Source organism: Diadema antillarum, unplaced genomic scaffold, assembly GCF_040938485.1.
Source record: "Diadema antillarum isolate AM-2024a unplaced genomic scaffold, OU_Dant_1.0 scf00000003, whole genome shotgun sequence".
Lineage (NCBI taxonomy): Eukaryota > Metazoa > Echinodermata > Echinoidea > Diadematoida > Diadematidae > Diadema > Diadema antillarum.
In genome coordinates, this window is record NW_027270892.1 from 3,111,076 (window position 1) to 3,123,085 (window position 12,010).

Sequence of the window (12,010 nt, forward strand, 5' to 3'; positions counted from 1 at the left end):
CATCGTAGCTTTATATTCTTTTTCCTTGTCACATGTACATGTATTCTACTGTCACCCATGATTTGGTTGTTTTGTATGTATGTGTAGAGTATACCGTCTACTGCTCACTGTTCTTCTCATTCTTTATCACATATTTCTTCGACCACTACAATGATATTCATCATCAATATTTTGTCCACTGTCAGCGTTGTTGCATATGATATTGGAGGAATTATTATTTGTGTTTATCATCGTCATCATCATCATCATCAATTCTTTTTTTTTCCCCTTTTTTTTAAACCTCGTTACAGGCAGTTTAACATTCGGACTCTCCTTTAAAGTGACCAGAATTGATAAACCGGTATCATCTTCATAATATTTTGTAGCTGCTGTTGTAGTAAGAATCTACTATCACTTCCATCTTAAATATCCTATAAACAAAAGTCATCATTACCTTCACTGACACGCAGCTGAAAGTTTTAAATATAGGCCTGTTATTATCGCTTACATGTGCCGTTGAACACGTCGACCTCATTGACATTTTGTGTCTCGCAGCCGCTGCACTCCCGTGACCCACCCTCGGAGATTCGATGACTAATCTTAACGTAGAGGGAGACATATCTATCAAGATGGCAGCCTACGTGTGGGTCGTCGTGGCTTGTATCTCAGCTGTGAAATGCCTCCTCATTCCTGCTTAGTAAGTTATTTACTTGTTACACGTCAAATGTAGTCATTCTTAACCTGTTTACTACCTTACTTGTAACTGCCAAGCGAGCTAATTGCACTGATATACAGAGAACGATGGTCATAATGTTCGACGTGCACTCCATCAGTCCCATATGCTTATAATCGTGTGTGAACTGTTCAATATATAATTCATCACAACTCATCATACGCATATCGCGCATGTGAGATCTAGTCCCCAGACTACCTGACTGCAGTGTTATGTTGTAGGTCTAACTTTTTTAGTATCATGCAATTTTCGGCATACATGTATAGACCGATTCTGTGACGCGCTATGTGTATTTTTGGCATGGGCAGCGCCATGGCATTAACGCGGTGTCTTAGCCGACCCCCCCTCCCCTCTCCCCCACCCCCTTCCGTGCGCGGAATGAAAAACTGATGCATGGTCGTTTTAGCCAATAGGCGTCTCGTACTGAGTGCGCGAACGCTTGCTTAGTGCGCGAACCTTTGTTACAAGTGCGTGATAAACATGTTGTCCGGGGGTGGGGGAGAGGAGGGGGGGTCGGCTAAGACACCTCAAAATGAGCTCATGGCTGCGCTCAGTGCCACAAATTGTCTGAAGCCCTCAACGAACCCGAATCGGTCTATACATGCCTCACATGGTAGGTACTGTGCTTGGGCCTCTAGCTCTACCAGCAGAGTCAGAGAGTCTCTCATAGTCATACAGTCATAGTCATATGTGAGTGTGCCTTTTTATAAATAACTTGACACAGTACTCAGTACAGTAGATCTAAAATAATCGAGTAAAATTAGATCTACTTATTTGGGAGCACCCTGAGTCAAAGGGAGTTCGGAGTGGTGTCTCCGTATGATGAAAAAAGAAAGACAAGTTTAAGCATGTCTGAAAGTGTCCTATTTTACCAACTGGTTCTGGTTCTGGTTCTGGTTCTGGTTGGGTTACTGTACATACTGTACATACGTTTTGTAAATTCATCTAATTCATACCACTTTTACCAGACGTGCACTTGCTCATTTTCACTACCAGATTGATCCCATGGTCTTGAAAAGATGTTTTTCTACGAGTTCATCTCCATACAACCTCCTGTTCATTCCTTCGTATTTTGAAACAGCCTGGCACTTTGCACATCAGCAATATGAATATGCATGAAAGTCGCGATGTTTTTCGCCTTTGGAAAAGGCCCTTTTGGTGTGTGGTGGTGAGCGTAAGGGTTTGAGTGAAACGCGCCCAGCAGAGAGCAAACTGGCACTACATGATGTCCCGCAGCGAGAGTGCCTTGTCAAAAGGCTACACTGCTGCCAGCTAGCGCATGCACACAGTTTTCAAATCTGTCATATTTAGCAGTTGTCGTTCTCACAGATTCCTATTGACTGAATCATGTAAAGTCATCAATTTGGACAGAAAGGGACTATTGCAGGAACCAAATGCTCTAAGACACTTGTCAACAATCGGACTACATCTGTATGTATTCAAATTGGAGCTATCTTTGGTACTGATGTTGGAATTTAGGGGTGATACTACCCCGTATGAGACTCCAAATCCTACTATCCGTAGCCTGAACACAAAGCGTTCAGGATGGTTGCAGTTAATGTTACAAGAAAGTTGTGTGTATGAATTCTGAGAGTACTGTAAAAGTGGTTAATTTTGCGCTAGTAATTTTTTGCACTCAGCCGGATGAGATGAATTTCACATGTTTTGAATTCTGTGGAAACATGACATGAACCACTGGAACATGGGATGGAATGCAAAAGTGTTCACTTATGTGCTTTGATTTTCGCGCTAGCTCCTGGTTACGCGAAATATGCAAAAATTTCCACTTTTACAGTAATATTTGTAATCCATTTGAAATACCTTAGTGTTATTTGCACATGTTGTCTAGCACATATTACATGCACTTTGTCGGCCTTTTTTTTATTGGACTTACCTTTTGAGAGATGACAATTGAATTAGTGACATAGCGTAAACACCACCGTGTATTCGTAATACTAATCACTATGAATGACAGACGTGAATGACATATTCATGGAGACTTCCTGACAAACTCAGACTGGATACCAACCTGTTTACAGAGGTAAGAGTTCACCTGTTTACAAAGGCCTACATGTTTGGTTGAGCATCTATTACATTGTATGTAGTTTTGTTGCAGTACAATGGAGTCATGATCATTCCAACATCAATAAACTACTATTTTTTTTTTCATTTATACTATATTGTCCCTTGTATAGCTATACAGCCATTTAGTGAGAAAAAAAAATCCAGTGTGAGAGCACTAAGTGGTTGGCATTGATTTAGACCAGTACAATTTTTATTTTAGGTTGTAATCACAAATATGACCTTCACTTATGAAATTTCATGTCTGATATACTTTCTAAGTAAACTTTGCATATTAGAGACTTTAGATGTATACTGTAAAGTGTATGATGGGAAAGTTTATGGAATGCACACAAGGTACTGTAAAAGTGGAAATTTTTGCGATGTTGAAATTTTTGCGCAACCAGAAACTAGCGCGAAAATAAAAGCATGTGAATATTTTTGCTTGCCATATGTTCCTGTGCGTGATGTCTTGATTCCGCGGAATTAAAAACATGCGAAACTGCGGCCGAGCGCGAAAAATAAGTTGTGCGAAAATATCCACTTTTACAGTATATGACTTTTCAGCATGTTCTGTGAAAAAAATAAGCCTTTCCCAGGCTCCCATGCAGAGTTTTTGCAAAGAAAAAAATTTTAATGATAATTTCAAGCTCTAAATGCGTTGGATTACTTTCTCCCTTTTGAACTTTGCTTTGTGCACCAGGCAGACTTCTAAATATCGACTTTCTGTGAGTGGAATGAGAAATGAAAGTGATAGAATGTTTGGATTTGCATTTTGATGTACCAGGTTAAGACAGGTCATGCTTGATAGATAAAAATAAAGCAAAATCAGATCGCAAAGCGGCAGAAGTTTCATCAGAATTAGATGGAAACTATCAAGATAATGGAATTTTAAAGTTTCATGTGTATTTTCCAAATAGTGATATTGGTCACAATATTTGCACATTAACTGAGGTGATGAGGTCATCAGCTTGCAAATCTCCCATTATGTAGTACACCAAAGTATCATGAAAATCATTGAAAATTACCAAATCCCTTGCAAGTCCTTGAAAAATCATTGCTAGGTTATTGTAACACATAAAAATGCTGATGCCAATATTCACCTGTTGATTTCATGTTCCTGAAAATAGTGATTACCAAGATTTTGTGTGTGTATGCTGTTTGTACTGTAGGTCAAATGGAGACTCGTCAGGTCACGATTAATTTTCATCACCTCATGTACAAGTGTAATCTGAGTAACATTTTCAAGACACCTCAGGGCATACAAACAAAAACCAAAGATGTACTCCTACCTGCCCAAAATGGGCATTTATGTTAGGTCCCTGGCAAGCAGTGAATGGGTGAGTGCTCATTCATTTTATTTGCCCAACAGTTTTAGTTGCACTGGGTGTAAGTGGGCTAGTAAATTAGCATAGCACCCTGTAAGTCTGTACAGTGCACATACTAGATGACTTATTCAGCACATGCGAAGTATCCCTTGGCTTAGGAGAGACTTCAAGTGTTCCGGAGGCCCATATTCATATTGCAAGTTAGTCGCCCATACATGTATGACGACTTACTGTAAAAGTGAAAATTTTCGTCTGCAATTTTTCGCACTTAGTTGGTTGAGATGAATTTACTTGGGTTTCCAATTCTGCGTAATCAAAACATAAAAAAGTGTTATATATAACTGGCAAAGAATTTTGCATGCTTATATTTTGCGCTGGTCTCTTGTGCCAAATATTATGTCCAAAAATGACACTTTTACAGGAGTCATCCATATTTGTGGATGTCTCAACAGAAATGAGCTCTTTGTAGCTCTAGAAGTGACAGTCCATAAAGCATCACATTATATGTCAGTGATGATCACTTTAGTGGCACAGTGTTGTATATTGACCGATTCTGTGATGCACTATGTGTATTTTTGGCATGGGCAGCGCCATTACGCGGTGTCTCAGCCAACCCCCCCTCCCCTCTCCCCCACCCCCTTCCGCGCACCGAATGAAAAACTGATGCATGGTTGTTTTAGCCAATGGGCGTGTCGTACTGAGTGCACGAATGCTTGCTTAGTGCGTGAACCTTTGTTACAAGTGCGCGATAAACATGTTGCCCGGGGGTGGGGGAGAGGAGGGGGGGGGGGTTGGCTGGGACACCGCAAAATGAGCTCATGGCTGCGCCCAGTGCCACAAATTGTCTGCTGCCCTCAACAAACCCGAATCGGTCAATAGCCTGATAAGTTGACCATTTTCAGGTGAGCAGAGAAACTTAATTGCAGTGCTGAAATACAATTAAAACGCTATTAGAATTATCGTCAATACACACAACCAAGGAAGGCTTCACAAAATCTGCAGCTTTGCATTTCAGAGTGAGGAAAGGAGGTGTGGCTTCTTTCCAGGTACCTATCAATCACTCTTGAACAGAGCTTGTGAAGCCATACGAGCAGTAAATGATATGTACTTTGACTATTTCTTTTTGCTATTCGGCCAGGCTCGCTAGTATGCATAATATAGTGTAGCATACAGTTTGTATGTAAATGCAAATATTACAATTTTACTGATAGTGGTATTTCGTCTTATGTACATCCTTTCTCTTGTGAAGAGATAGGCAAAAAGGCTTCCATGCACAAATTAACATTAGTACACATTGCTTTAAAATCTGATGATACCAAAATATCAAGCTCATGCCTAATCAGACATGCCCATGTTCCGTTTTGGCAGTATTTTGTACCATTTTTCCCTGCCAAAAATACTGCAGGTTTCATGGAAAATACTGTTTATCTTGAAAATTATATTACTACATGTGTCTATTGCTAGAAAGGTATAAATACACTGTACTGTTTTTCCACCAAAACCATGACTTTTCAGGCCTCAGAATAGTGCAATGCTGTTTTCAAGGTTGACATCCCTGCCTAACTATCATAAAAGGATTGCATCTACTAACAGCTTGTAGTGCTAGATTTCAACGTAGTCCCATGTATATCATCTTTTAATGAATTTGTAACATTTGGTGTGAAGCTAGTCAGTCAGGATTAGGATTGCTGACTGCACTCACAGTATGGCATCACACAGCTACACAGCATCACATGTGATATACTGTGCATTTGAAGCATACATTTTTTTTTTCTGCAGAAGTTGTTGAAAGGTCAGAAGAAACTAAATATCCCCCAAATATGATTTGGAGGTCAATCTGTACACATGACTGTTTTGTTTTATTATTCTGGAAAAACATCACAAAATGATACCTCCGGACCTTCATTTGAATTGCGCAACTCATCTGTGCGATTCTAGCTCGTATGTACACATAGCCAAAATGTGTCGTTTGAATGATAGTTCTTGTGATGCATGCATCACTAGATTCATCAGTCAAATGACGCATTCTCAGCACGTGTGAAAACAGCCAAGATGACACCAGGAGCATAAAATGTCATAAGAGTATATATATAACACAGTGCTTCTATAGCGCATATCACTACCGTGGTGTCTCTATGCGCTTTAAGGAGAGGGATGAAGTAGAAAGAAGAAATGCAGTGTACAATATGTGTACCATAAATGCAGAACCAAACTCATTCATAATACTTTTTGAACAGAAATGTCTTGAGAGCAGTTTTAAACTTTAACACTGTGGGAGCTTCTTTTATATAACACGGAACAGCGTTCCACAGTGTGGGAGCAGCATGGGCAAAAGATCGCTCACCATAAAACTTTGTTGTGATAATAGGACATTGGAGAAAATTTTTCTGAGTTGATCTTAAATTACGAGAGGGAGCGTACCTGACCAAGAACTTACTGAGATATTCTGGTGCCATTGAATGGCGGCACTGATTAGTCAGTAACAGTATCTTGAAAACTATACGTGACTGAACAGGAAGCCAATGGAGCTGTTTCAAAATGGGGGTTATGTGAGAATTCTTCTTTGTGCGGGTGATCAATCTTGCAGCTGCATTATGAATTGCCTGGAGTTTATGTAACTGTGAGTCAGAGATATTATACAACAAACTGTCACAATAGTCTAAATGACATATAACAAAAGCCTGAACAAGCTTCTTAGTGGTCTTAACATCCAAAAACTGACGAACTTTTCCAAGCTTATATAAAGCGAAGGATGCTGATTTACATTTCTCTGAAACAAATTTGTCCATGACCATATTCTGATCGAATATCACACCAAGGTTTTTGGCTGTTTTACCAGGTACAATGGAAGTACTGTCAATCTTTATAGCAGGAAGTTCCATTCTTCTGCGAAATCGAGATGTAAGGTGTAAGATCTCAGTTTTTTCATCATTCAGTTTAAGACCATTTTGGATTGACCATAGTTTAATCTCTCTGATACAACATTCTACTCGAGAGATTGCATCCTGCATGTTACAAGGTTGAAATGAAATGTATATCTGAGTGTCATCAGCATAACACATCCCTGACATTCGGTTGGACATGATAATATCGTGTAAAGGAGAAGAATACATGGTAAACAACACTGGGCCAACCACAGAGCCCTGGGGGACACCGATATCTAATACATGAGCAGAGGATTCTAACTTCTCTATTACAACTGTCTGCCTTCTCTGCTTCAAGTATGATTCAAACCATTTATAAGCAAGAGATGTGATACCAAACTTGTGTTGCAGCCTGTGCAGTAAAACATCATGCCTGATGGTGTCGAATGCCGATGAAAAATCAAGCAGAACAAGTATGGTTTCATTGCCATGGTCTAGAGAAAGATTAATATCATTTGACACTTTGAGTAATGCTGTTTCACAACTGTGGAATGGTCTGTACGCAGACTGCAGGGGTGAGTGTAAATTGCTATCAGAAAGATAATGCTGAATCTGCCGAACTGCAGCTCTCTCTATAATCTTTCCAAGAAATGAAAGATTAGCAACTGGTCGATAATTCTTCAACTGCTCAGGATCCAACCTTGACCCTTTCATGAGGGGAAAAACAATGACATCCTTCAGACTTTTAGGAAATGTACCCTCTTCAAATGATCTATTTACGACGCATGTGATATATGGAGCAAGTTCTACAACACACTTCTTTACAAAAGAAGTTGGCATTGGATCAAGTTTACATGTTGCAGCACTCGACTTCTTGATAATTTCCTCTACTTCATAAATCTTCATTCTTTCGAACTTAGAGAAATTCACGTTCTTGCAAATCTGGTCTGGAGCTGGTGTGGGATCTGTACTCATGCTACACAAACTATCAGATATTTGTCTAACCTTATCAACGAAAAAATTCTGAAAATATTCAGGTAATGCCACAGAATCAACACTAGGTAAAATTAAGGAAGGCTTAGGCTTAAACATCCTTTCAAATTTCCGGAACAACTCACGAGAGCTACAGTCCTCAAACTGTCTTTGATGATATTCTCTCTTTCTTGTCGTGAGTGCTTTCTTATAGTGACAACAAGCTTTCCTGAAGATTTGATGGTGTACCTCCAACTTGGTTGACCGCCATCTACGTTCAAGGCGTCTGAGATCTTGTTTCAGCTTATGAAGGTCTTCGTTGAACCATGGAGCATGGGGGCGAGGGAAAATCAAGCGAGTAACCAGTGGCGCATGCTCTTCCAGTAATTCAGACAGGACTGAGTTGTATAGCTGTACCAGTTGTTCCAGATCATTAGGGACAGATGCGTATAACATAGAGCTCCTGACATCCTCTCGGAACACATCAAGATTGATCTTATGAAGTTTCCTAAACGTAACTTCTGTCCTCTGTTGCTTTGGCTTATCAATCATCAGAGAGCACATTAGGGCACAATGGTCAGAGGGAAGGTAGTATGTGGAGTCCAATTCAGAGACAAGGTTATCAGTCATACGAGTCAGGAGGAGGTCCAATGTGTGCCCCCTGAGGTGAGTTGGTATAGTGACATGCTGTTTTAGGTTCACAGAGTTGATCATCTCCAGAAAACAGGATGCATCTCTATCTGAAGGATTATCTACATGGAAATTGAAATCACCTGCCAGCATTAGCTGATTTGGATACACAGCAATCTGTTCAAGAAATGAGGAAAGCTCATCAAAGAAAACCTGCGTAGTTGACCGGCCAGCTTCAGTTCTTTGAGGACGATAGACCACCATGAGGCGAAATGATGATTTTTCTTTTGCACTAAGTAGAAGATCAATATACTCAAATGATGTAAACTGTCTTGTGTCGTACTTGTGAACATTGAAAACTTTCTCAATGCATACTCCCACACCTCCACCCAAGCGACTCTTGCGAGGAGCGTGATGGAAGTCGTAATTCTTGAGGCAGCTAGTTAGATCAGCAATAGCTCGATCATCTCTCACATCACCCGACAGCCAAGTCTCAGTCAATGCTAGAATGTTAATATGGTGATTGATTATGAACTCACAGATTACCGGTGTTTTTGATGTTATGGACTGTGCATTCCAGAGAGCGAAACGACATATTGATGACAGACCTCCTTCTTCGGGGCATAAAGCAGCATGGGGCCTGGAAGTTGAGCGCTTCTTGCCACCTTTTCTTCCCCTCTTTGTTGGCTGTTTGGAAGATATCTCGAGTTCATTGATAGTCGACCACACTGAAGGACTGACACGTCGGTGAACATGGTTGATGGCAAGGAGTTCAGACCTATCATACTGAATTCTCTTCCTTGCTGTATTCTGGGTTGTTCGGGATGAAGCTGCAGTGGCATCATGGTTAGCATTGGAAGTACCATGCTGTAGAAGAGGCCCTGGGTTTTGCTGCACATCACCACACTGTACAATGTTAAATGTGGAGTCTGCATTACTGTAGTAAAGTACTGCCTTCCCTATGAACTTCACTTTGACAATGGGACATTTAAAATGCCATTCCAGTTGCTTAGTAGACTCAGGTGTTATTAGGCTTACTTCTTTGTCTGCCTGGCCAGAGTTGCAGAGGATGGTCAGGACAACAATAAGCCACACCAGAATAGAAGACATTGTCCCTCCAGAGGCTCTGCTCAATCACAATAGGACCTTTGTATAAGGTGTTGCTGCTCAGGAATCATGCTGCTGTAGCTGGGTCTTGCCCATGTAATGGAGTTTGAGCAGCACAAGAATATCAGATAAATCCAAAAACAGAGTTTACCAATCACGAGGATAATGAAGCAGAATTGCAGTTCAAAATTTGTCCAGTAGTGTCAGTGATAACTCCCAAGCACTCTGATAATAACATGAATGAGAATAATCTGCAGTTACCAGCAAGGAATAGCAAAGAGTTGGAGAGAGGTAATCAAGCAGCTGTGAGGCGCTTGACTCTCTCCTTAGCACTTCGGGAGTATATCCCGAAGTGTCAGATACTACCTTATTTGGAGAGGATTGGTGTCCAAGTCTTCAGGATTTTTTCAAGGACAGTGGACTCTTAATCCCAAGTTGAACCAAACACGCACACAAAAACAGAGAATATCATGTTGCCGAAGCGACGCCTTCAGGTGAGCCGTTTGCCAGCCTGAGCCAAATGATCCCTATGTGGCGGGGGTTTCCCCCTTTTCAACACCTGTAGATACCATGCCATCAAGATCTAGGTCAAATGGATGGAGAGGAAGCTACAGTGCAGATAAAAGGAGGACTTTGATTTTTGAAATTTAGTTCATGAATGCAGAAGTCCCTTATTGATTTTTTTTTTTTGCATGAATGTACATAGATCACAAATTCCTCATACTGAATTTTTGACCTCATTATAAGTTAAAGAGTGAGTGGATCAAGAGAAGTTAATCTTTAAAAAGATCAACACATTTTCTACAGATTTGCTTGTTTGTTTGTTTTTTTTTCATTCCATCAAATTTGTAGGTAAAGTTGATGTCTCAATATACTTGTTTTGTTGGTAGTCTTGTCTCGGACATTATTCACAGGAAATAAGGGATGCAGTGTAATGCCGTTCTCATGAGAAAATAGGGAGCATTAGATATGTGAAGCAAACATTATGATGATAAAACCCATGTTCTGTGCGTGTGCAAGACTGCTTATCAAAATCAATCTTGCATTCATTGTTTGAGTTTTCACAATGGTTTTGGACCATTTTAGCATCGGCTTATATTCATGACACAGAGGGCTACTTGATGCCATTATGATGTCAGCTAGCTGTTTTGATTGGGAGAAATTTCACACTTCACGAAAGACAAATGGGGGCACTGTTGTACTTATTATAGGCTACATCTTCACGAAATCTAAAGCCACTTTGCAACACGACGCAGGGAGAGAGGAGAATGGTTGATGCAACAGTCGTCTAAGTGTTCACAGATATAAAGCTCGCCAGTGAGAGTGCAGGTCTACAGAAAAATCTGGCACACATGAACTGATGAATTCATAACCTGCCATTTCATGTACAGTAGTTAGCTTCTAGATCATCCATTTCTGCAGAGCCTTTGTTTGGGGGAGGGGATGCGGAATGAGTGAGTAACTTCAATACGTTGTAAGCTGTATAGCCTTCAATGTGTGATGGTGATGTAATAATGTTGTAACATCATGCTTGCTGGATTGTAGTTGAGGTAAACACAAAAACCAAGTCATACTACAATAATAGATTTTGAACTCCAAAACATATTGCACAGAGTGCATTTCATAAGGCAAAGCTTTAGTCTTCTTGATGATAAAGAAAAATGAGCTACCGATCCTCTCCAGACCACCAATTGATTCATGCTGCACTGTGGGCGACATTCAGGTGTGTCATTAAACAGGGTGATCGTCAGCTGTAATCCGTTGGGTAATTTGATTGTCTCAGAATAACAAGCTGCTGCTCCAGAATTTGTCATCGATGAAAAAAAGGAAGACAGAGTGATCTGTAGAAAGAAAGAGAGGACAATCGAGGGAGAAATAGGGGGAGAGAGGGAGGGAGTGATGGGGGAACAAGAATAGCTTTAGAGGCATATTTGTTACATGTGATCCCTTTGACCTTTTTGGTGTTCAATGGCAACTTTTTCTTTCGCTTCGATCACCGCTTTTGCATTTTTTTCATCTGGGTTCCCTCATTGGAGAACAAGGGAAGAAAGAACGCAATTATGCAATCGTTCTTTAGGGCAGTTCCTGAACAAATTGGGTGAGTTTAAAGCTGGATGAAAGCGATGGGAATGAAAAGTTTTTTCTCCGGCTCACATTTCAGAGGAGCATGCATTGGTGACAACCCCTCCGCCCCAATTACATCTTAATGACTGAAGCTGCATATTAGGTCTGTCAAACGGGATCTGCTGTGCCCGTGGTGTAGGTAGAAGGGGGGAAGTGTAGTTGGAGGGAATGTGGCGGCTGCCATATTAAGCCCCCGTCGCCAGAGTGGATGA

The 12,010-nt window shown here is 40.6% G+C and overlaps 1 protein-coding gene across 1 annotated transcript in view; it reads left to right on the forward strand.

Annotated features, from left to right (window-relative positions):
- The first annotated feature begins 608 nt into the window (after positions 1-608).
- LOC139735611 (dolichyl pyrophosphate Glc1Man9GlcNAc2 alpha-1,3-glucosyltransferase-like) overlaps positions 609-12,010 on the forward strand; it is a 73,179-nt gene continuing 61,777 nt past the window's right edge. The window contains exon 1 of the mRNA XM_071646398.1: positions 609-676. Coding sequence (XP_071502499.1) covers positions 609-676 — 68 coding nt within the window. The remainder of the gene's footprint in view (positions 677-12,010) is intronic.